Raw genomic sequence first — 27,137 nt, forward strand, 5'->3', positions numbered from 1 at the left:
CCACTCCCCCCCCAGCACCCAGTTTGCATCTCGATGGCTATGACACATTCCCAGCTCTCCTCCATGACAGCAGAAATCCTGCTTTTAAAAACCGATCCAGGCTCCTTTCAGCTCCCTAGCTCCTAAACAGGTTGCAGCTTCATTCTTCTGTGCTCAGCTCAGGGCTCTGTGCCAAGCCCTGCGTGCCCATGGCCTGCCCTCGCAATGCATGCCACCTCCTCTGGCCGAGCTCCAGCTTGAAGGAGTGGCTTAGGCGCTAGAAAGAGCCCTTTTAGCTGGGCAGGAAACCTTCCAAGGATGTGGAGCATGTAAACCGATGCAGAATTGCCTTCTCTGCATCTGCAGAAAGTCTGAACTAGTTCTGAGGGCTGTGTTCTGCTCCACGGGCCAAATGAATTTTGAATGATGCAACTTAGCATTGAATTTTAGGTGTGTTATTTCTCATTTTGGATCACTTTTAACCATAAGCCTAACACGACTATTCCAGCTGGCTTCTTCCAAGGTGAAACTGAAGTCAAATACACTCAACAGCTGCTTTATGAGAACTACTTGTTTTCTTCAGATCTTACTAAATCTGTCAATCAATACACTAACTTGGTCCCTCTCGCTGAGCAAATACTTTTGTACAGCAGCAGCGAACACGGCCGTGCTTCCTCTTTTCCCACAAAGATAACTATCTTTATTCTCTTTCTTTCCGCTTGTTCTCCCCGTGCTGATGTCTACCTTGAAAAGGGAGCAGTCTGCCTCAGTCCCTGCATCCTTGGCAAGGTAATTGTTATAAAGGAGCAGGGTTCCCATGTAACACTTGTATAATTATCTATGTTAGCCTCGTTTAACGTACTTCAGCCTTTCAGTGAGAACAGAATAGCAAAGATATTCTCTGTCCAGCCAGTAATAAAACACAAGGATTTCTGCATGTAGGCCTTCTGCTGTGGCAGAACAGCATGAAATTTGGTTCATGCTAACCGAAGGTAAGAAAAGCCAAAAGCACACCAGAGCATTTTAAAGTTCACAGTATTTCAGCACATGTGGTGCTGTAGACAGAATGAGTTACATCCTAAGTGGTAAACTGAACAAATTTCTTTAAATCTGAAGCTGAACACCATAATTTTCGCGTTTATTGATACTTATTATTGCTTTACATCTTCAGCTCTACAAATCTAGGTGCCAACAAAAAAAAAAGGAAGTTTTAAGAGAAAAGTGCCATCAACTTCTTAAACTCCCTCTGTTTTCATGTAATCAAACAAGACCACAGCCATTATGCCTGCACAAATAGCTTGCTGCACACGAACTGCCTGCAATGGTACAATTAACCACAGGGCATAACTTCTTTACTCCTGAAAACCTGTGTGGCAGAAGTTCTAGTGACTTGAAATCCCAACTCACACATTCAGCATTCAGCAAAGGTTTTGGGGTACACATTGCAAACCCCAAACATATTTACAATCTCTTTCCAGGTGGTAACACTTTCTTATTTAATGATGCATTCATTTTAAATTAGTAAATAATCAATTGAAACAGTTTTCTGGGATGAATCCTGTACTGACCTCTGAGCCCATTCCTCTCTGGGAATACGCCAAGACAACTCTTGCAAAAGTTAGAGAATTTCACCTATCCCTGCCAAGAAATTAAACTAGTTGCTGCTGGACCCAGAGACTCAGATTCAACTGCTGGAATTTAGACTGTGTGAACTGCTGCAAGAGGGCTCCGTGTTTGAACAGAAGCTGATGAAGCTGCCAATGATAATTTGTTAAATCATATACATTAACTCAGGCTATAATACGCCAAATGCCACCTGTGCGTGTTTGGCAATATGCTTGGCAGATTGCTCCAGCACATCTGTGAAACAACCAGATAATATCAAACTTTTATTTTGGCTACTAGACTACTGTAGAAGATTACCGATACCCATGAAGATTCCTATAATTTATATCAAGCATTTTCATACTGCTTTAAAAGTCATTAGTGAACACTGGACACTTATTTACTGAAACAAATTACTTGCTGCCAAAAGCATGCAAACCATAATGAAGGCTTATCTTTCCAAAACACAGATGAGCTCCTGCAATCTCCTACAATAAAAAAGAAAAAACAATACAAACCCCACCAAACAACACTCCCCCACACCCCGATCCTCAGGTCCAATGGCTTTGGAACAGGATTCAGTACATTCCTTTCTTTTCATATCTATATCAAACGCTGCCTTGTACAGACACTTTATCTTTGATTGTAGTACTTGCTAGATAGTCTCTCTATACTTTTCTAAACATGCAGCATCTGCAGAACTTCAAAAAAAAATAAATTATTAAATACTCATGTCAGATTTCCAGAACAATTAGCTGCTGCCAAATTTGAGATAACAAAAAAAGGGTAGGACAAATTTATATTCAATTCACACTGTGTCAAAAGAAACCAAGTGCATTATGCTGCAGAGCCTTTAATACTTAAATTAGTTGTGATATAACATCTGAAAAACAACAGACAATTATCAGGGATAGTAAACGGATCACTTATCCCAATTAATATCACAACAACTATCACCCTCTGAATGCAAGCACTTAACACTCCCCTCACCACCACCCCCAAAAACAAAACAAAATAAAAAAACCACCACTACTTATGACAAGCCATATCAGTAAGCCTGCTAACTAAGGGTGGGTGTGAGAACTGGTCGAGGGAGGAAGGAATACGGTTATACAACCAGAGGTACACACAGATGAAAGATTTGTGTGAGACTTTACAGTGATTTTCTGGATCCAAGCATGTGAACGTCTGTCCCTGCTGCCAGGATCTGCCCTGTTCCTCTCTCCAGGCTGAGAATAAAAACTGGGTGCTGATCTTCTCTATTGCAGTCCCACCACCTCCTAGACAGCTCAGGTGTGCAAATCCATGTCATTACTCCTTCAAGTTTAAATGTGCCCTGAGCAGAAACTCCAATGCTTAGGAGTTTCCCCTTGGCTCACAGAGCAGCAGAAAGCAATGCTCAGGTAGGTGCTCACCTTTGTTACTGCATGCCAAACCTATGAAAGTTAATCAAAACATTGGGCATAGCTCTTTAATGACTCAACAACCTGACACACTGTAATGGTCTCTTTCCAGTGCTCGCTGAATTAATGGTTTCCACAATCACCGCATGACTCACAAGCGCTATCAGCTTATGTTTCACAGGTAGCCTTCCTTATGTTTTCCTACAGATTGCTGGGAAGTTATAACCCCACTTCATGTTTACAGAAGCCAAAGCACAAGTGAACCAAGAAACTCTGCAGAAGAAGGAAGAAATAAAAGGAAAAATCAGAGGGAAGGAAACCTGTATCTCTAAACTGATGCTCCATCCACACCAGCGAGCTATCTCCTCGCTCCTCTGAGCCACAAACCAGCACGGATGGTGAAGAGAAGCAGCTGTTTCCAGACGAGAAGCTGATAACCACAGGGAGACACGATAAACCCGTGGAACGGCTGAAATACCAGTGAAAGGTCATACGGCCCCAAAAACATGTCGCTTCAGGGTTTCCATGAGCTACCTGAAATAGCTGTAGCAATGGCTTCCACAAAGAGCAACATTTTGCTGTAATACAGCAACCATCTACATAAAGAGAATGGCTTTTAATGGGAAAAAGAGAGAAGAAACAAAAGGAACACATTTGGTCCTACCACAGACATATCCTGCTAGCTGCCAAGGAGGTATTCCAGACAAGTATGAGGGTGAGCAATTTGACAGACAGCAAAGTCATGTTTACTGTAAGAATTAACACAGGACGAGTGGAAACTGTGCATGCACTCCAGAAACACACCCAATTTAAATACAGAAGGAGAGAATATGCTGCATGGAAGGTGGAGAGGCTGGCACCCAGCCTGACAAGTGCAACTGGAGAAAAACACTGTGTTTTTTCAGAAGAGGTCAGCAGGATAAGAGATATCAGGTGCTTCGCCCATAGGACGGAAAGCCTGCAGGTTATAGCTTTGTCAGTCCTCCACCTTTGATTGATCTTGACTCATCCAAGGAAGATGCTGATACCACAAAAATGCAGCCATTCAAAAAGCAGCAGCAAGAATACTGGCAGTAAAGTCCTGAAATCATCTGTTCAGTCCCGCGGATGAAGCAGCTGAGGTCTGACAGAGTGATGATTTGTTCTGAAAAGCCGGCCAGCCCCTCCTCGGCTGGCTCCCCTGCCCTGCTACCGCCCTACAGCAAGAGGGGAAAGCAATTTGAGCATGCTGGCAGGCAGCTGTTGTACACAGACCAGGAGAAATCTAGCTCTATGTACTTAAAAACAGGCTGTTTACCATGTAGGCAATTACATTTAATAATGGCCCATCCATATCGAAGGAATATCAAAAGTGGACTTCAGATAATTCTTTGGATCAGATTGCTTTTAAAAACTGCTGACAGGTTTTGACCACTACACACGGTGTTGTGCATACCAAACACCACACAATTTCACAAATCAATGATAGCATAAATCCATAGTACAGAATAAGTTGTTAAAATGGCAATTCATACTCCAAACATCTACTTCGATTGCCTCAAGCGAAATTTAATTTTAAATTAGTATCTCTTCTAGCTGCATTAAAAAACATGAAATATAAAAGCGTGTTTTATACAAATATATGTGACTTGTATCAGTAAAGTATTTTACTGAACAGGTAAAATATTCTGATAAATACATTTAAACTATTTCTGACTGCACATTCTCTAGAAAAAAAGCGAACTATCAAATGTCCTGCAATGCACTTTCAGCCTACCTAAGCAGTTTATCACAAATATGCTTTGGAAGAAATTAATTAGCTCATTAGGCTTAGTTAATAGTTTGTTTACCATTCCTTTGACATAAGTGACATTTTAACAGAGAATATTCTAATTCAGAAAAACCCATGTGACAGATTTTAAAGAACACCAAGTACAAGCAACACATACCACTGCAAACTGTAGAATATTTTAAGAGATTACCATTTCTCTGGTAACAATTTAAAATAACTTCTGAAGACTGAGAACATTACAGAAAGGTACAGCTTCAGTGATGCACTGTAATTTTTGAGAACACGCTAAAAGAAATCGCTCCTTTTTAAATCTCTGAAATAAAGCCACAGACGAAGACCTCACTCAGGGAAAACAGACTCTGGTGAATCCAATTTTTCTTTTCCCCCTCTTGGTATCATGATATTGTACTATTTCTTTTAGGAGAACTGTTATGTTTTGAGCACTTGAGTAATTTCCTAACTCCTGAGTAATTCGGTATACTGAGCAAAAGACTCCACTGCTGAGGTAATCAATCACCTCTCCTATTACCAGCTTTCACATTCGGTCTGGTAAAACGAGGTCCAAGCGTGTTTCGAGAATGTGAAGACTGATAAAAAAGGAGACAAGATTGATAGCTCTATACAAAATCAAAGTCAGCCCTCTTACCTTTTTAAGGCTATTAGTTTGGCAAACTAAGGTCTTTTAATAATTTACACCCCACCCAAGCCTGTTTTTCTCATCAGATTGGCTCCTCCCATTTCCTCTGCAAGCTGCAGCACTTGTTTAGCGTCTTCATTGTTCAGAATGGGCTTAAGAAATACTAAGAATAACCTTGTCATTTCCATCCCTTCCTTCTACACTTCCAAGTATCAATCTGCCATTAATAGGTTTACATTTGAGAAACCTTACTACTTAGAGATCGTGCTCCTACAATGTGATACAGAATAGGAACATCACATTAGTACTTCTTCTTTAATCTTTTAGAAATGTTTTCTACACCTTCACTTTGTAATTTCCTCTTCACTCTGTTCCTTTCAAATTGCAAGTATTGCTTACAGAAGGGTTTGAATTAGAATAAAGTAAACCTCTTGTAACGTGTTTACCACTGATACAAGCAGCATTACAGCATCCAGCCATGGCCAAGGAGCGATGCTGTGCCTGTTCAGTTCTTGAACTCTTTCTTCAATCTGCCCACAAGGTTGTCATGCCTGCAGCTGCAATACTGGCTCCTAGAGCATGGATACCCCCTTACAAAGATGGGTGGTTGGAGATCAACTCATTTCAGAAAGTCAGCCCAAAGAGTCTGCAGATGCCAGCAGCTCTCCATCAGTACCAACCTGCGCCAGCCCTGTACTCCTGACCTTGAGACGGAAGACTCAATATGCCAGCACTCAGAACTGGGTACCGTCCAGTCCTCCCCCATACATTTATTTTTAACTGTCAGAATCAATTTAATATGATATTTTAGAAGGACTTATTGGACATCCCAAACTGATACTCAGTGACAGGTGAGGAATCACACTGGCAAGGACTGGACTTACTCTCAGCTGATACAAAGGCTTAGAGCACCCAGAGTTAGCAAAGCATGCTGCCTTCTGTTCTCCTGGCTCCCTGCAGCCCTGGAGACAAGTTTTTATTATTATTATTATTTTTTTTTTATATTTTATTTTATTACTACTGCCATCGATAGATGACAAGCAAACCAGTAAGAATTGTATCACAACACCTATCGGATTCTTCTCCGAGTCACTCTGTGCAACATGACTGCAGAAATCCAGCAGCAAGGCTAGGGACATAATCCACATGGCATCGTAACACAAAAACCAAGGAGAGGTGGAAAGGAATAAGCAGCGCACCCTCTGCACAGCACAGGAAGACTCTTTCCCAGTCTCTAGGAAGCAGCAGGAGCAAGTACATCTCTTGCCAAAGGGCTGGAGTATTTAAGATGCAAGAAAAGTTATGCCTTGCTCTGAGCTCTGGGAGAGGCTTCCCACCCATATCCAGCATCTTCTATTCTTTTAAGCAGCAAGACAAGCTTGGAAAAAAGGGAACTCGCACAAACAGACACACACAGAGGGAGGAGGGAGTAGTTCAGAAGAATATTTGTCTATCTTTTGTTTCCTAACCAAGTGCCAATACATCTCCTCGATTTCTCCAGAAACAAAAAGCTGAACACCAAGAACCTCCTATTCAAATATTGACACGAAAATGTGTGATATTAATTTCTACTAGGCTTGAGAGGTGTATGGAAAAGAAGAACTGCCTACCTCCCCCGGTTACATTCTGTAGGAAGTGAGAGAACACTTGAACTTGCATAATACTTCACGTTTTGTCAGTCCTCTGTAAACATTGGCTAGCACCAACCAACATGAGAGCTTCCTAGCACAGTTTATATACAAAACCATCTGACCATTAAAACAAATACAGATTGATACTTCTGAAAATAAATAAATAAGCTTACTGCTCCTTTGGAAACGTATTATGTTATAGGGCAGAATTTGTAAGCTTAGCTTTTAGCTAAGTTCACACTGCAACAGAACCTCGTGTAAAAATAATCAGTGTAAATTGACATGGAGAAATGACACACTCAGACACAAGCACACTACACAAACCATCTGTGAAATACACTATATATGCCATTTCAAAATTGAACTGCAGGCTTGCAGTGTTTCAAGACATTAAAAAATTAAAAAGGAACAAGATCTTCACGTAACTGCATTACAATGTATATAAAATGATTAAACACAGGTTATGTTCTTTGACATTATTTATAATGTAATGATCCATGTACCATCAATTTAAAAAAAAATTGCCAGGCTTAATCCTGATTTAACCTCACCCTTAATTATTAAAAATAGTTAAGCACTTACCATAATGTGATTGAAATGCCTGTGGTTTTACGACCTGATTACAGTGGTTACACATCACCAAATAGAAATCATCATGAGCCGGGCAAAGACCAAATATTGGCATATCTAAAAACAAAAAGACAAAATGGCATATCTCTCAGCTGCTTACAATTATTGAAGAACAGTTTAATTACAGAGCCATGACACTAGTGTTGAATCATAATTTTAATACATTTGTTTAAAATTTGAAAATGAGAAAAAAGCATATAATGCAATGGATAATTTTGTGCTGGAGTATTACAAAAGCAAAAATCTTCCTACAAAGATAAATGTAAAATAAGCGATTATTTGTAGAAAACATTTATTAGAAATCTGATTTAGGACTTATTATTTTATACCAGATGTAAGAACGGAATAAAAGACTGACTTTAAATGACAGACACAACATAAGAGGGGATGCTTTATGTGTGCTGAAACGGGTTTGGATTTTATTCCAATTTCATTAAATGAGTTCTAAAATGAAGTTTATTTTCTATTTATTTATTTTTTAACCATTTTAGATGAACAGTCATTTACCAGGCAGTATTACATGCCTAATGGTTTTATTTGTTTAACAGTGCATTATAGTCCAGCCATCTGCTGCCAGAGATCTGTGTAACAGCTATATGAGAGAGAAATAGAGAGATAACAGTATGTCAGAGCATGTGTGAATTTTGGAGATAACACACATACTTGCGGACTTTTACTAATAAAAAGAAGTTTCTGCAATGTTGTTTTTAAGAATACAGTTTGTTTAGAGTACAGTTTAACATTTAAAACTGCATTCATAGATTACCGAGGCATTATGTACAACATTTACTATAAAACTTAAAGGTCTATTGCATTAATACAACTAAATATTATTCACTAGAAGACCAAAAACAGGAAACTGCACACATAATAGTGTATAAATTCATTATTGCCAAAGAGCATGGCTAAGATCTACAGCACTATTTAATTAAGACCAATGTAATAAAACTTATTTTCTTCTACGAATACTCAGCAATCAATTTATAAGTTAACAGTAAGTTAGAAATTAAGAAAGTTAAATTTATGCACCTGTGTGCTACAGCTGACCCCAGAGTTTTGTTTTAAAGTTATTAATTTGTCTACGTGCATTTTTAGCAACATGCTACATTTGATAAGAAAAATACCTTTGTTCATGAATGAAAGAGTAATTGTTAAATAACTGGAGTAGGACACATTTTAAGAATGAATGTGACACAACCCAAGGTAAACAATGGCAGCACAATGCTGTCATCCCTGCAGAGCCCCCCTGACTCCACTTTGTTTCTCGCAGACAAAAGAATGCATCCACACTGAACAGCTTCCAGAACTAAGGGCTCCCTTTGTGATAAGCATTTTCCTCAAAAAAAAAAAGAAAAAGAAAAAGAAAAAGTAATTACTTCTCTTTAAAAAAAATAAAGAGGTCTCCCAGGTTTTCCAAGAACCTTATTAGCGCTCTATTACAATTAAATACCATACCTGTAGTAACAGCTGCAACCAGATTTTGCATTTGGGCCCAAATACAATGACCATGGACATCTTAAGTGGCTGTGACAGATGACAGCTATGCTTATCTAAATCACAGGCACTTCTCAAGCAATTGTGGTTACATTAAAAAAAAGTTATAAACTGATTTGCACTTCATTGAGTACTGAGTCTTCCATTGTTTTTTCATTTGTATGGTATTTTTGCAGAGAGAAATGGTTCAAGACCTCAGGCACACCTATCTTACTGCTAACTAGGCAAAACCCTGTAAGCAGCCCCCAGGAGAAAATGAGATAGAAACAGCAAAGTTCTGTTTTTCAATGTCTACTTTCTGTGATTTAACATTAAGCTGGTTAAGGAAAATATGTGTGTATAAACCTAACTGCCTTTGGTTAATACTGCATTCAGGAGTTCTTTGGGTACGCCTGCATGAAAGTTTCCACAAATACTCCACGGTCACTTCCATCTGACTCCTAATACGCTGTGATGAATGGGACAATAACAGTGTACACTGCTTGCTATTTACATTGGTAATAGCACACAGACAGGCTACTACTGTATAATATCTAACGAACTGTAAATCCACGCCCTGTAACCTGCTCCCTTAACCAAGCCTTTTCAGACAACACTGAACTCGGCCTCTACACCAGCTTGTACAGAACGCAAGGCTGGGGGAATAAAACCTCTAACCCAAGAGAAGGATTTCCTACTGCTGTGCATCTTCCAAGACAAAGCCCTCCTTGGCATTAGTCACACTCTCTCTATTCAAGCACCTTCTTACGAATATTTGCTGGAAATACAGAGCTTTAATTTTACAGTGAAGCAAACTAGCAGACATCAGTGTAAACAAAAGTGTTTTCCCATTTCAGTTTCGGGATCCCAAGAAATCTGAAGCATTTAGAAGCACCCCCCTACACCGAGAAGCACTTCTTTAGCATTTTAAAATCAAAGCTCCACGCGATAGAAACCACTGCCAGAATGCTTAAATACACAAACTCATAAGAAAGATCAAATTCTAAGAGTGAAACCAGTTGACACAGAAAAAAGGATTTGCTGCGCACACAAAATCACAACTGATTCCAAAGGAAGTCAGGCAGGAGGCTGCAGCCAGACCACAGGAGCCAGTTTCAAAGACCTTCCTCCCCCTAGTGCGCCATGACTACTGATAACCGAGCATCATTTAATGCAGCCAGTGAGGGAGTACCAAAAGGCAACGCAAATCCCTTGTTTTCTCCTACCTGGCAAATAAACTATAGCTTTTTATTATCAAAGCATTTAAGATAGATGCCAGAAATCCTTTTGTTATGGAGTCCTATGGGTTACTAAGTAAGGATGGCACCTGCCGATGCTGAGCACTGCACGGACGCACGCAGACAGTCCAAAGGGTAAGTGGGCAACAAGGAGCACGAACACCTCCCGGAGATCCAAAGATTAGTTTAACAATGGGTTTGACACTCTAAAGATTGCTATCCAGCCAAGACCAGCTAAGACGACTAGAAAAGAGCTCCAACCCGAATCCACATCGCCCAACAGAGCTTGTCTTAGTCACATAAGCTCCCGTGCTTTTAATGTGCCTCACTTCACTCTAGTCAAGCAGAGCAAGAGCAGGGTTCAGGGAAGTCTTATTTCTGTTTCTGCGCTCCAATGCAGCAAACACCGACGTGGCATTGCTAGGAGAATGACAAGAAATATTCCTTGCAAATATTCGAGATATACAGCAGAGTTTAACAGAACTTGGAGATGGATGCTTTATGTTTCTGCTCCCCCCACAACCCGCCCCTCGTACAAGTTCAGAAGTCTTGCAGCTGATATTCTCCTAGTACTTTATACCTATTTCACTTAACGACATGCAAATTCGCTATTTTAAAAGTCTAATGAAGTTTATGGTACTTCACCAGTATCATTTCAGATGCTCTGTTCCTCCGGGTTGAAAGATTACTTTTTGAAATACTTGGCTGTAAATGTAAAGCCCGTGCCTCTGATGGAAGAGCCTAGCAACCATGATTCATATGTTCCTCTTTCAGAGCTGGCCTCATTTAACTCTCTCCATCTGGGAATGTTTTTCAAGGTCAAACGAGAAACTTAAAGCGAGACCTCAGCCTTTCAATTTATTTTTCATAAACATGGTATTTATATGGTGTCAACACACAAGTAGTGTTACAGGAGCTGCTGGTCGCATTAATTCTATTAGCACTGAAAAGAAAAATGACTTCATTTACCTCCATAACATTAGACCTCTGGACACTGCAACCTCCTGAATTCATTTAAATGTAACTCAACTACAGTGTTTTAAAAGGAGATATATTTAAACTATATATTCCTGTACTCTTTCCCAAGAATAATACAAGCACGTGCCGTAGATACTTCCGAGGTATCTCAACTGCGTTATTTGCTGACTGTGTAATAAGGGAAATGCTTTTTATACAGAAAGGGCCCAGTCAGCACATTTTCTGATAAAAAAGGAAAAACAATAATAACAGACAACCTGACATACCCTACGTCAAGTAACAAGGAGCTCAGCATATCTACTCTGAAAGACTTTCATACACTGAGCTGTCATCTCCTCCTCTACCCCGGCACGTGGAAGCACACAAGCCAGCGAGCAATGTCACCGGGTTTTCAGCATTCTTCTTCAGGACTGTAACACTACAGATGCTCGTCGTCACTAAAAGTACCTGTGTGTGTACTCTCAGTTCTACTACTTAACGTCACAGACAACAGAACAAATAAAACAGACTGCAACATGCAGTTCGATAACAGGGCGACAGTTTGCGTTTACTGAGTCACTAGAATCAGGGAATTCAGTGACTAACACAGCTCCACTGCACAGTTTTTTTTGTTTAGTTGTTTTTTTTTTAATCCTTCAAATTTACCCAATTTCCTACAAACGTTGTCCCTTTTTCGATTGGGATCATTGTGCAATGCACCTCTCCTAGCATTTAGTGAGACAACATCTGCTCTGGGATTACCATGGACAAAACATCACAAAAAAGTGAGGTTAAAATCTCCAAACCAGCAACCTCTACAGAAAGACAGTCAAAGAAGCCCAAATCCTGGCTGTTTTCAGGGACCAGAAGGCAGGTTTCCTATTTTGCAGAAGTCTGCTCACCACAGTTAAGAAAACAAGGAGAGTGAAAAGTGAAACACAGGAAGAGAAAGCAAAAGCTACTGAGGACAGAAACGAAAGGGCAAAGATAAACTCTCGGAGTTATAGTAAAAGAACAGAAAGCTTGATGATAAAAAAAAAAAAAAAAAAGTGGCAGCAATACATAAAAGTACTGCATAAATGTTTTCCAGACAGACCACTGCTAATGCTCAGTTCTTCCCTATCCATTCCCAGCACAAACATCTGCTTAGGAGAATTGCTTTTAAATGTCTGTGTCTGATTTACCATAACACACATGTACTGCTCCCCGTGCAGTAATGCTTGACAAGGAACACTTCACATGCTGCTGCCCAACGCGGACAGTAACAAGTTTTGACTACAGAGACCTCCGCAGCACAGCGTAACGTGCCTGAAGCACAGCACCAACCCCATTACACTTCCAGAGTGTTTTCATCAACTCCAGTTAATATCAGATGCAACCCCATTAAAATGCACTGTGCTAGATTACTAACTTTACGCTCAAAACAGCTTTAACTCCCCGTTATCTTTACAATTCCCCAGCCACGGAATTTGTTTTTCTTTTTACTGGGGCCTGATCCAAATCCACTTTGAGTAAACGTCCCAACTTTCACTGATCCACTAAGGCTTTCCAATAAGGTATCAGGGAATTGTTTTGGAGCTATAATGTCCACACACTGCAAATATATCCCATTATTCTGAAACGTTGCCAAATCTGAGTTGTTTGAATTACTTCATGGACCAGAACTTTGAAGTTCAAATAATGTACACAAAAGCTATCTTGAATACGTTTACGCCACACTTGTTGTGTTTTCTCCTCTTGTTAGAACAGAATTTGTCTTGAACATGCTAAGGTAAAACAATGTGTACGAACATAATTTTTAACTGGACTTAAATCTCTTTCTCTAAAGGCATGCTTTTATTAGAACTTAAGATAACACAATCTATCACTTACGTCTGAAAGAATGTCAAAAAGGGGAGGAAAAAATAATACTAAAATAACTTTTGGCAGGGCAATTCAGACACAGGTGCAGTACCTTAAAACTAGCTGACACCTAGAAGGAAAAAAGTTGTGGTGCCACCTCCCATAATCTGCTCAGAACACTTGCCCCAGGTACCGCCTCATCCTATTAAAGCAATAAAATATTTCTCCTGCCTTACCCTTTCCAGTTGTGGAGAACATCAATGTCAATTTCATATCTGAAAGCAAACAAAAACTCCCAAGCAACCTTTTTTAAAAGCTTGTGATTTGAGGAAAGAGGCATGAGGAGGGAGAAGGAAGGCAACTAAGGCGGCATTTAGGATCACATGAAATGGACTGCGCTGCACAAGGGCAGATTTCAAACAGGGCTGCGCTTGGTTAAAAATCAGACTAACGGCTTACACTAAGTCCAAAAAGCCACAATTCTGCCAAGAAATCTGCACGACAGGAGTCAGCACGATCTGTTGCTGATGTCAGTTGTCAATAACAGGCAATTTTCAGGTGGGAGGAGGATCTGAGATGTAAACCTGGGGCACTGAGCTTTCTGCTCCAACAGCACTACAGCAGATCTGTCCCCAGGCTATGCCTCGTCCACACAAAAACAGCAACTGCATGGTAAGTTGTCTGAACTAAAGCTCCAACAATTCACATAGCCCCCTCATTTTAACTCATATGAACGTTAAAAATAAAACAACCACACATCATCTAAGTTAGCATCTCAAAACGTACCTTTCACAAACACATCCAACTTTCTGCAACCACGATATTATTTTCTAACCAATATTTTTCCAAACTGTTTTGAGAAACAGACCCAACTACTTATCATTCACGAACACACATCTGCTTTTGTAGACTTATCAATGTTAAAATGAAATTAAACTACTGGCAAAGTAGTTTTAACTGGGTACTATGCTAGATGATGATGATAATAAGAAGGAAGAGTATTCCTAAGGAGATATCATGATCAAAATAAATAAAATTGCATAATATTCAGAGTGCCTGGTGACCAATTATGCAAGATTTAAACCAAAATAAGAGATACTAGTAAAATATGCATATTTGAGGGTGTATGTGCAGAGCTCCAAGTAACGTACACATGCATATTAATAGAGCACGTTTTATGAACCATACATGCAGGCACAACAAATATGTGCCTGCAAAGAATAAATGCATAATCAAACAAGCTAACCATAAAACTATCCCATTTACATATAGAAACACTTTAAAACAAAATCAAAATATCCTCGCCTGCACAACTTACTCTCCTGTTGCCTCTGATAAAAAAGAACTTTTAATACAAAATACAGCAAAACAAATGGACGTTCCCAGCCTCCACACTGCCAAAGTGAAAAGCCAGAAGATACCTAAGCTGCTTCTTTTAGGCTCAACGAGAAGTGGTGCTACCAAAGTATTTTCTGCAGGGTTACCAACTTTCAAATTCATTTCCAACTCCGCTTTGTACATCCTTACGTAGCTTACTTTTTTTTTTTTTTTTTTGCACACACATTTTTCAAAGCACAGCTATTTGAGGAGACATTTGAAAGGCACAGCTCTTCCTGGGCTCTGAGCACAAGTGTGTTTGAACTTTGTTTCACCATGCAGTTGCTGACTGATACGATGAAGGAGGGAACAGCTGAAGTCTTGATTAAATGTTTTTATTGCATTTTCCTCTTTGGCAAATGTAGCAATTACATATGCTTGAATAAAAGTCCTAAGAATACCCAAACCTCAAAGTTCTGGCGCAGAGAAGTGACTTTCACTTCGAGAGAAAAAAAAACAGAACCTAGTTTAACCATGTGCAGTAGTTGCATTACTAGATTTGATCAGTTGTAGATCTTTACTAGTATTACAGCGCTTTATTTCTAAAAGCACAGTCTTTTCTCTCCAGCCTCCTTTTTGAGCACAAAACAGCCTAGTTTTCTAAAGAAATACAAGTTACAATTCTGCGAGGATTAATTAAAGTATGCTTTTTATTATTTTGCTTCCCCAGATTTAAGGCAGAATTTCACACCATAAGACTTGAAAGGGGAGAGGATGACCTACCTGCGACCGCTCGCGTTTTCCACGTGCTCAGCCATACTGCATCCCCTGGACCACCCCCTCCGCCTTCCCCTCCAGCATCCTGCAGGCAGCAAAACTCCTCCTCGCATAACTGAGCAGCAAATCCAAACAGCAGCCCTTCTGCGAGGTTATGAGCACATGACTGCTGCAACTCTTCCCCTAGTCTTTTCTCCCTTGCAGAATGAAACACGTTACCTTCTCCAAGATTTAACAGTCTTGGGGTATTTCTACAGCATGCCCACTGGCAAAAGCCAGAGCAGCAATCACCAGCAAGAAGTGTGTCACGCACGCAGGCACCTGCAGCCTAGTGTGCAGCTGGGGGTTCTAATTTTAGGCTGCCAAGATTTGAATGTTCCTGTAATTATATATAAAACACACTAAAGCAGACATCCAAGTATTGAGTTAAATTCTTTGTATGTGAGTTCAGCTACACGCAATTAATCTTTTAAAAATCTAACACAAAACATATTTTTAAATTGTTCATTCAGAAGTTCAGAACTATTAAACGGGTTTTCAAAGCTGATCCTACGAAATAACAAAAAATTTCAGTGAGCACGTTTCCAGCAGATTGTCTTTAGAAAGACCGATTCCTAAATTTCCCAATGAAATACAAGTACCATATTTAAAGCTTTTCAGCAGATAAAAAAGTCTCTCTGTACATATTGTATTGTTAAATTAGGTTTTCATCAGCTATTTGAATGAAGTCAGTCATCTGCAAAAACTATTCCATTTACTCATTAATTAGTTTTCAGAGCGGAGGATATTTTAAACTTCTCCAGCCAATTTGTATAATATTACATAAATGCTGAACATATAATTTGTCATCGCTCTCCATATAACAAATCTTCATTTAAAGTCATACATTATTTTTAGGTGACATGATCTCATCATGCAATTTTAGGGAAGCCAGAAAATTATTATTTGTGTTTCCGTGGCAAAAATAAATAAATAGTTACTTATCTAATCCTTAAATAAGTTTAGGAACTCTCAACATTGAGTTTAATTTAGTATTTGTATTATAAAAATTGGAATTAAGGGAAAAAAAAAAAAAAAAAAAAAGAGGTTTACCCAGTAATACTAATATCAGGGGTCACACTTCACTTGCTATGCAGAAGAACAGGATCTTTTACATGGGGAAAAAGAAGTTCTGGCCAAGCAATTAGTCACAACCCTAGCCTCAATTAAAATTAACTGTATCATCCAGTGAATATTTTAAATTATATCTTTTCATATACCTCAAAGGATGCTACTGTTTTAACATCAACAGGTTTTTTAATCTTCTTTTATATACAGCCCTCTGTGAACTTTGCAGCAGCTGTACTTTTGTAGAAGGAAAAAGGAAGTTTGTTTTATTTAAATCTAAACTTACGGTTTACATAAAACTGCTCATTGCAGCAGCAGCATTTTGATGCATTATGACTGCAAATCGTGAGTGCGTTCCAAGTTCCTCACCCTCTCCCAGCTCTTATCTAGACGTGCTTTTGAAGAAAAAAAAAAAAAGGCATGTGTGCCTCAACAAAAGTTCTTGCAATCTTTCCCTGTGTAACTACCTGCCCACATCACACCACAGCAATGCTGTTCGGTGCTGGCCAGACCCTGGCACTCAGCAACTGAGGAAGTAGAGCAGTAAGGAGCATTCCCTTCTAGATTTATACATTTTCTTACTAACTGAGAACTGGACAAATACAATGTAAAGACAACTATGTCATTTCTGGTAAGAAAATAACAACGAAACATACCATAATGTTTAAAAAGAATGTAAACTCGAGAAGTGGCACCAGAAACACTGGAGTCAATCTAACTTTTTAAAAGATGAAGTCTTTCAAACCAATAAAAATACGAACTAGAGACAGTTACGCATCCTGTGCACGATGGCATCACTGCAGCCTCCATATTATAAACCAAACAAGCAGGTGAGACATTGCTCTCCCTCCCACACAGTGCACGCACCGTGCTCGCCTGCAAACCTGTTCTGCTCTCCTCCCTGCTGACCGCAGCCCAGCAGCTCCCGGGTGAGCAGCAGGGCATCGCTCCTCACCTCTGCAGGGAATGCTGCGCATGCATTTTGCATCACGCACTTGATACCTGAGGCAGCACATCAGCATACGCCAAAAAAAAAAAAAAAAAAAAAAAAAGGAAAATACAAATGACCTGTCAACTGAATTCTATTTCAGTATTTTCTTTTATTAGGCAATCCATAGGTAATCTAGTTACCTAAAGCTACCCCACCCTGCCACTCCCATTCTCCATACACTCGCACATCCACTTCAAAAACGAATGTGTTTCAATCCTGTTTCATATAGCTATAAGGAAACTGATGCCTGTCGTTTTTGGAACACCACCTTACATTTCTGCATCCCTCTCAGCTTGGCAAGTACTTTTAGTTCTTCCATTAAAATTTACTTCCTTTGCTTCACACATTTCCTAACAGTTAATTTGATACGATGTAAAAAAATAATTATGCAAGTTGCACAGCAACAGGCATATAAATGTCCTATAGCCAAAAAAAACCCACAACAGTACTGTGGTACTTAATAGGATTAAAAGATAAAGTGGAAAATAAAACAACGTTTTTGTTGTTACAGTAAAGTAAGAGAGCTAACCCACTTCTAGTAGGTTTGAACACACAGGTAGTGACACTTACTTTGAAACTTAGACATTGCATGACTAGAGAAATAAGGATGACTGAATTATTTCAACAGTCTAGCTGAGGAATTGTTAAACCCTAAGACTTTCCAAAATTGATGTATTGGAAAAGGAAAGCAGAGTTTACTTGGACTATGTAACACACTGATTTGGTTGGTTTGGTTTAAATCACACTTCTGACAGACACTTCTAAGACCACTTCTCTCCTCTGGCCCCACTGCAGCTAGAGGTCCTCTGGGCACACGTGGGAGGAAGGTACATGGACATGCATGAACAGACTCAGGCGTACAGGGGGATGAAGGAAAGCACTCTTCTCTTTTGTATGCCAGCAAAGCAGCAGAACATCCTACTTTTGTGGAGAAAAAATCCTCCTGAACTGGTCAAGAAGGCTGCAAGAAGAACAAACCTGCTTACACCAGCAGCAAGCCAGAGAAATCATCCTTGTGCAGACGGAAGCAGAGGAGACACATCCAGGGCAGGGGCTGTGGGCAGCGGTGTCACAGAGCCGGGCCCGGCCACAAGCCTGCAGGGTGGTGGCACGGAGGACGAGCGGGGTCAGAAGGAAGAGGAGCACACAGCAAGGAGCACACGGAGCCAGCATTAGAGAGGCCCGGAGTGCAGCAGCTCAGAGATGACACAGGATGACAACGGTGAACGAGATTAAAAGATAACAGCAAACTGAAAGGTAAACAGGCTCCTTTGACACCCTCAAAAACGCGTAGAGTTTACCAGCCTCTGGCTTTTGAAAACAAACACGGCCACCTTCCCAAAGCAGGCTCCCAGCTCCTGCTCCCTGCCACCATGCTGAGCACCCCAGGAAAGACACCACAGGAGCACAGCGAGGGCAGCATGGGGGCACGGACACCCCCGGGGGCTCCCCTCAAGCTGGAGCTGCCGGCACGCAGCCCCCCTGCCTTGCCTTCCCCACAACGGGGAGCCTCTGATGGTGTTACAGACCCTCACGCCTTCACACAGAGGAGCCCGGCACACGGTCACAGCCATGTCCAAGGATCCTGGAGAGGTGGCAGAGAAGGGCAGCCCCCAAATCCTTTTCGCACCCCAAATCCTTTTCCATCCCCAGCAGTCACACACGAGGCTCGGAGGAGCACAGCGACAGCCAGCTCTCAGCGTTTCGCTCCCTTCTCCCGTGCTCTACCTACTCGGCGGATAAAAATAGCGTTCTTATCTCCAAGGCTATCAAGCCAGCGCTTCAGATCGTTACGTTCAGGCCACAGGAATGACTGAAGGGACTCGCTGGTTTGATCCCAGCAAACGACGCAGCGGTGTGGGCCCCTGCATTTCAGGACACAAGCTGATTGCCTGGGGAACCAGAGGGACACTTCCCAGACAGAGGCCTTCAGGTTTTGGGTTCTTTGTCCCTGCTCCATGGTGCACAGCAGCCCTAAAAAGGCCAGACCCCACAAACCAGGCAGCTGGCTATTGGGGCAGCTCCTGCAGGAGCCCCAGCACAGGTGAGGGCTCCAGCCAGCCCGCCGACCTGACACAAACTGCACCAGGTGCACTTCAGACAACGGATTTCCCCAAGTCCTGGATCAGATTCAGTAATAAAAAGTCCCCCTTCAATCATTCAGCCAAGAAAAAGAGTATTTAGACCAAAAATTTACAATCTGTTGCATAAGCATGTATTACACTAACTTGGGTAAGCAATATAGATATATTCGCTTTGGCTCAAAACTTCTTTGTAAATTATGAACTGCAATATGGAACAGGAGCTTCGTAACAAGCACGATTTCTAGACTGTTGCTTTGGGTCAGCACAACTTACACAGACATGAAAATGAATTTTCCCACTGAAATTCACCTTTAAAGTATTTTTTGGAAGTAAATGCTGCCTATCAGGAGGTTTGTTTAAGCTTTTCCTCTCAAATATCTCCACGTAGTCCCAGGGAGAACTGGATGACTGTGATCTCTCCCAGCAGAGCAGAACATAGACACTCAAACACAGATACTATATTAAAAATAAAAATAAAAATTAGCTAGCAGAGCAACCTAAAAACCAGAATTATATTCTTTACAGACCAAAGGCCAACAAAGCCTTCCAGCTGTACGAAGCAAGTTAAACTACTTTAATAGTTTTCAAGAGTAACCTTAATTAAAGAGGAACAAAACAGACAATTTTAACATTTCCTGGGAAAATGTCTTATTTTGAAAGCTGCTTTCCAAATGATTTTGCAAGGCTGTCTTAATTATCTGACACACACTGTCCAACTATTGGGCACAATTTTCATTCCTTTGACATATCCACCAAAAATAAAGTCAGTTAACCCAAATCTCTGGATATCCCACACCAATACGGATTCGTTTAGAAGTGTATTTGGTATGGTTTGCATTTACCTATACCATACAGATGATGTCTCTTTTTTCCTTTTGGCATCATTTGCAACATCTGTCTGATAAGAGACAGACATGGGTGACACCAAGTCCTCCTCAGCAGTAACCTAGATTCGAATGCTGTCCCTCCTGTTCACAAACTTACCGGGAACTACCTCAGGAATTTCAGAGAAAAAAAATCATTTCTAATACCTAGTTTTCTGACATAACAACTTGTTTTCAGTCATTAGCTAAAAAATAGCTAATACTAACCATTAAACAATGCAAACTAATTCTTACTTGCTGTTTACTTTTAACAACAGACTCATGTATTATAACTAATCCTGATTTGTACTGTAGTTATTCGCTGATATAACATCTCTAACACTCTCACAGATAACCAAGATACGAGATCTACTATATGATAAAACCATGTAGGCAGTCAAAGAAAAACTTAGATCAGATTCACTCTGAAAAGACACACAGTCAAGCATGGCCCAACGGATTTTAGGATTACCAAACAAAATACGTGCTGGAAAAGTTATTTTTTTCTTCATTAAGCAACCATCATGTTTTGGAAAACAACTTCAAAGTTGGAATGCAACCATTATTTCACAAATGGTTCATTCAGCAGAGACCAGGGGCTGCATTAAGCAGCGCTGCCGGGAGAAAGCAGATCACAGAACCACACCCTAGGTGGAAACTGGTGCAGATCTGGTGCTGTGTTTTAGCCTGAGCCCAAGGCCAGAGGGTGTCATTCAGGCTATAGGCACCTTGACAAAGCGATGGCTACAACGTCTAGGGGGGAACAATTAAAATGTTTGCATAGCAAAGTATTTCTCTACTGCTTGTTTGATCACAAAATTCTAGTGAATGTGGCTGTCTTAAAATCGCAAACTCTCGCCTGCAGAGCCCAATAACCTGATCCCGAGTCCTCGCTCCGGTCACAAGCAAAACCTTTGTTGACTTCAGTGGCTCATGACAAGAGCTCCCATCCCCAGATACCACTTTATAAGCTGGCAGCACTCCAGTTTTCCCACTGACAACAAATACTATGTAGTTTATGCAACCAGTGAAAAAAAAAAAAAACCCTGCACACATAAAACTGCATTTATGAAGGCCAAAACATAATGGAATGCGAGTGTAAAGGAAAACAAACATCCCATTTACTGTGCATTCAGTCTACTATTTACTTTTCAAATTTAACTCATTAAAGCTTCTAAACTTCCTTTTAATGAAAGCTGCTGTAGGACATTCAGGCAACCATACCAACGTCAAATAGTCCAAACTGTTTTGCAAATAAAACCATACGATTGCTGGATTTAAGAAAAAGTGCACATCACAGATTTACAACCTCACAGCTGCTCTCTATGGGATTTGAGCACTTCAATCATTTTGTATACATTTTTTTAGAGTGCCATTTGAGAACGCTGCTTTCTCTATTACACTACAAATGTAGCTGATGAAAGGTACAAGTAAAGTCCTGATTATCCAGAGAAAAGCAGATCAAGAATACTGCGTAAGTTTTCTGACTGCTGTAATCCCAGCAGAAGAGAAGGGAGGCATAACGAATTATCTCTTTCACCTCTTATTACCAGTGAAGTTTGTCTGCTAGCTAGGCTGAAGCTATCGTTGACAGCAGAAATCAGGACCGGAACGAGCTTGTAAATAAACAATCTTTCTCATGGGAAAGCAGGTTAGCACTGCACAGCTTATTCCACAAAGGCTGACAGCAGTGTTTACACACAAATAACCGAGTATTTGAGTATTTACTTCTCTTCTACTCAAGCCAAGTAAGTTAGTACATTTACCAGGAAAGTGACTGTTTGCAAAGCTAGCGATCCAAGTGACGTGGGAAAGCTGTGCGTGCAAGCTCCTTTGATGAAGTCACACCTTGGAGTGTCTGGGGTTACCCAACTTACAAGGAGAGACAGCGTGCCACCCATCCTAGCTCACATCACACACAGCCTGCACAAGCAGGGACAACTTTGGATTGCAGGAGGCTTTCTAGCAACAGGAACACTGATTACAACAAATTCTTCGCCTTGCATGACAACCACTTTTACATTCATGCTACTCTTCTCTGTTATACTTTGAATTAGCAGATTTTAGTGCTGCTTACAAACAGAGTAAAAATACAAAGCTGTGTTCATCCATGTGATGCACCCCAAGAACATTTAGGGAATAATGATGAGTATCAAATAGACAGGCAACTTACTCTGCAGTGATGATTTCCTTCTTTAAAAGGGGAGAAAATATTTTTAAAGCATCTTAAATACTATTTAGAATACTTGATTACAAATTAAATATTATCATGATCTGTGAAAGCTGAAATCTTTCCTGTCTAAGAAGCGATGAGATCACACGTAACCCCAGCTGGCACTTGGCCGTTATAGCCATAGGCTATGCATAGTGAGAAGAGGTGTAAGAACTGCGTGCATTTCCTTTTCTAGCTCCCCTGCAATGGAAGAAATAGCTTTTAAAATAGTTACCTTAGAGAGAGCAATCTGCATCCTCTTAACCCAATTTAGTTAGAAGTACCCTTCACCAAGCCTTTTTGTCTTTCCTGCTCTATTTAGAAGAGCGTTGTGTTACCAGCTCACATGGAAATCACAGTTCTGTGCAATACTTCTTGCAGTGCTCTTCTCTTACTGAGCGTTTGTCATTAAATACAGAACAGAAACTACGGAAAAAGCAATACTTAATCAATTATTATCAAGACATAACTCTCCTGCATAGGAACAACCTAGCTAATCATACATAACTTAACAAGTGGTAGATAAGGGTGAACTCCTGGCTGTACGTGCATAGACAGCTATCTCAAAGGTTCTTTAAAAAAAAATGTGAGGAAGCGGGAATTTAACAGATGGATTGAGGCAGTTTTGGAGCTGCACTTCCAGTGGAAGTCTCCAAGGCCTTGCAATAACAGTCTAATACTCTGGTAGTATCTAAAACCTGCAAAGTTGCTTCACAGCATAGGATGACACAGTTCTAACTTGCAGGCTAACATCACAATATTCTATTTATAACATGTGACTCATCTCACCAGAAATAATTAAATATTGTAAACAGAACTTGGTTTTAAGTGAAAAAAATAACAAGGAGAAAGAAAACCAGGGCCAGACACTGCAGATATTCTCACAATTAGCAACCTATCAAATTCCGTGTTTTTCAAGCTCTCTCGTAAAGTCTCTACAATTTTCTTAAACAGCTCAACGCACTTTTAAAGTCTCCTTGTAACTGTTTTACAATAATCAGTCCACAAATGCTTAAAATTCTTCATGTAAATAGTCAATTAAGATGCAATGAAATGAAGAAGAGATTTATCTGATTACAGCCTGAGCATAGCTACGCAGAATGCCAAAAAAGAAGCATTGCACGTTGTGCTGCTACCTTGAAATATTTATTTCAGTCTATTAAAAATTCTCACAGTGTATTTGCAGGCAGTCAAGGACTATAGAGCCCTCTAAGTATCTTTGACATGATTTAACACAACAAAAATCAACTCAGTAGAGCACCTCCCAAGGCTGAATAAAAACAAATTTAAATTTGAAATAAGATGCTGTCTCTCACTTGTATTTACAACTTAATATTGGAATAAAAGTTTCACCAACACTTTAATTATTTATTAAACCTGCTGCTGGGAAAATTCTAGACCTTGGGTCCGTCTAATGTGCTAAAGATGCTTCCAGGGAGCCCTCCTGGCCCAGCCCTGGATTTCCCTGCTCAGCCTTTCTGAGCACAGGCTCCAGAAGAACAAGAGTTCATCACACCGCTCTTGGTACTCTCACAGCTCTGCTAACGTCCATTAATAACAATTAATATAATCAAATCCCAAAGCTTCTGCTGTCTGCTGAATTCCCTAGAGGTTCATAGAGTCTTTTTTTTTTTTTTTGCCCTCCTCCTTCCCCTCCTTCTGCCTCCCCAGGACACTGTTCGTGACCAGAAGTTCAACTGCTATCAGGTGCTACGATGTTGAACAGAATTTCTTCCCACCTGCTCTCCTGATAGATCCCTATGGTAACAAAGTCTTCTGAAGCCACCTACCAAAAACTGACAGTCTGTGCTCTCACAGAAAATTCAGAATGTGCTTTACTAAGTAAGACAAGTATAGTCTAAAAACTCTAAGAGTGGTACCAGGCCACCCGGCCACACAGACAGCATCAGTTCTGAGCTGTGAACCCTCCGAGCACACCTAACACATCAGGGACCATCGCTGAACCAACCTCAGCCTACGATACCACAGCTGTCTCCTCGGCATCTCCCTCCACAGCCCCTTCACCTGAAGCAGCTGTCACACACACACAGAGCAATCAAACCTCCTCGGGAACCTCAGAGCCTCGAGTACAAACCGCTACATCACCACCAGACTTTACGGATGCTGTAAGGGTGACAAGGAGTTGTTAGACAAGACGCAACAGCCTTTCAACGATAATTGATCAAACCCAGCTCATGACCTAAGTTGCGAACGCTGTCACCTTCCTCCTCTTCCTGTACTTTCTTGCCAGTTATCTGTAAACTGTGGTGACAGTACCACTGAAGCACTAGATATAGATAGGACCAAGGGGCTCACAATTAAAAAAAAATAAAGAAATAGGTCTGTATGTGTAACAGGAAGAAAAAGATGCTTAAGCTCTAGTAAAGACTGCCCAAAACTTCAGCATGCACTGGATACATTATCAAAAACACATGCACTCAAAGAACTTTAAATTGTCTACCCCAATCTCTCTTCCCCACTATTTTATTTTCCATCCTCAGATGCTATCGCTTCCTTAGCATTTTTCTTATTATACCTATGTTTCTAAATTATTTCATAAACCATTGCACCAATCTGACAGACTTTCACCGCAACCACTCCAAAGGGGTGGCACACATTAAGAAGCATTACTGCAAATGTAATGATTACATCTTTGCTAAGAGCACACATGTTCTTTCTGTCTCTGCCTTCCTAATACAGCCTTGTGGGTTTTGGTTTATTTCTTGAAGGGCGGGGTTTTAGAATAACGTACGAGACAGTTGGTAGCAACTGAAACTTTACTGGAAGGGGTGGGGGTTGCTGGTTGGTTCGGGGAGTCTCAGGGACCATGGGAGGGTTAAGCCCCAGTCCAAGGACCAGGTTTAGGCCACATCATTTCTACTCAAAGCTCTCCTGATCCACAGATTGAAATGAATCAACCTGTTGTTAAATTCTGCAAGAAGCAAAAGTTCACTCTGTTGGAGCCTGACAAAGTTACGGTGAATGAACTCTATGCCTGCAACCACAGTTCCATTTAAAGATCATCTTTGCAACAAGAATAGGTTAGAAAATGGTTTTCAAAAGCAAACCAAATCCAACAATGGGCAGCAAGAATCTCCTGAAAAATGATTATGCTTGCTGTAATCAGAGTATGACAGTTTAACACTAAGAATTTAACACAAAAAAGGAAGTGTCATAGGGTACAAATGCATCAACCTCCTTTTGATGTCTACTGCATCTCTAAGATGAACCACGTATCTATAACGTGAGTCGTATTTTAAAATGTAAGACAAATGAACATGACTAGATTTTCTGCCTCATTTTAGAACGCATTTACAGACTATAATGCAACCTGTTTCTGTTTATTCATTGCAGCAAACCATGTGGCAGAGAAGTCACACCTTCAGCTGGTTTGCAAATAGCAAGCAATTAAGTGCTGGGATGAGCTAAGTTCTGTCGTATGAACTACTTGTGAAAATAACTGCAGTACAATTGCTTCTAACATGGCCGTGCATTGATAGCAGTTTGTCATGAGATGATTTCAGTGTACGAAGACAAAGCAAGGCCTAGAGTGTACCTTAAAATAAGATTTTCCCATGCTGAAGGATGCCCGTTTCTCGTTTCCATCTGTTGGGGATTTTCCATACCACAAGCGAGCCAAGTGCTTTGGGCCTGTACCATATTCCCGTGGTTCTAATTTCTACATCAAAGCTCAGCATGGACTCTTACTGCCTCAGAAAGCGACATGTGGGAAAGCATCCAGTGAAATTCTCACTTTCGTGAAGGTCTTCGAGGAGCCCAGCAGGAAAGATTGTACATTATGGATTAGCAGAAGAGAAAGCACATAAGAACAGTGGATTGGGGAAGTACAAGAGGAACACAGGGAGTTAGGGAAGACAACCCAATTTCTAGTTGTTACTTCAATGCAAGCTTGGGTATGTCAAGAAGGGTTTGATATAATAAACACATTTGAGACTTTGAACTAATTTTGGTTTCCTGATTCCTCCATGGAACTGGCATTCCTGACAGGTATTAAGGATTCATCAGACTTCGCAACAACCAGCACGTTGAGAGGAGCTGCCTGATCAGTAAGTAGGAAATTCCAGTGACAAATGCCTGAAACCCTGCCTCTCTTCAAAGCTTACAGGTATGTCCTGGAATTACATATTCGTGTCCTTTATTCCTGTAAAAGAATAACAAGCATGCTTCTTTTCCGTCAAAACACAAGCTGGTAACGTTAACCATACAGCATTACGGCAATGAGAACACTCACTCCTCGTTCAGGAGATCCACGCTCCGCTGCCTGAAAGTTTGAAACACATCTCTCACCATCAGGCAGACTGATGTTGAAGCTAATTCCCACCAGAAGACTGAAGTTAGAGAAAGACCATGTGGGAAAGGAAACAGCTACAAGCCAGTGGGTACAGGCCAGTGGGAGCCTGATCTGGAAGTTGACAATTGTTAAATAAAGAAAACAGCTCTTGGTTTTGAACCCACTTCAAATAAGTGGACTGTAAATTCATATTCCCTTCTTCTCTCCCTCTCCAGGCCATGAATATTTAATTCTTTTATGCAAACTGGAAGAGTTGCAATACAAGGTTAAATTAGTCTAAATAACCTTGAAATCCTTTTGTCGAGTTG

General features: G+C 40.5%; 1 protein-coding gene across 3 annotated transcripts in view; it reads right to left on the reverse strand.

The window, feature by feature from the left end:
• ATXN7 (ataxin 7) overlaps nt 1-27,137 on the reverse strand; it is a 78,460-nt gene that overhangs the window by 25,521 nt on the left and 25,802 nt on the right. For all 3 annotated transcript variants that reach the window (XM_082768510.1, XM_082768508.1, XM_082768509.1), the window contains one exon: nt 7,609-7,713. In XM_082768510.1, the coding sequence (XP_082624636.1) occupies nt 7,609-7,713 (105 nt within the window). The remainder of the gene's footprint in view (nt 1-7,608; nt 7,714-27,137) is intronic.

Source organism: Aythya marila, assembly GCF_965140915.1.
Source record: "Aythya marila genome assembly, chromosome: 10".
Taxonomy (NCBI): domain Eukaryota; kingdom Metazoa; phylum Chordata; class Aves; order Anseriformes; family Anatidae; genus Aythya; species Aythya marila.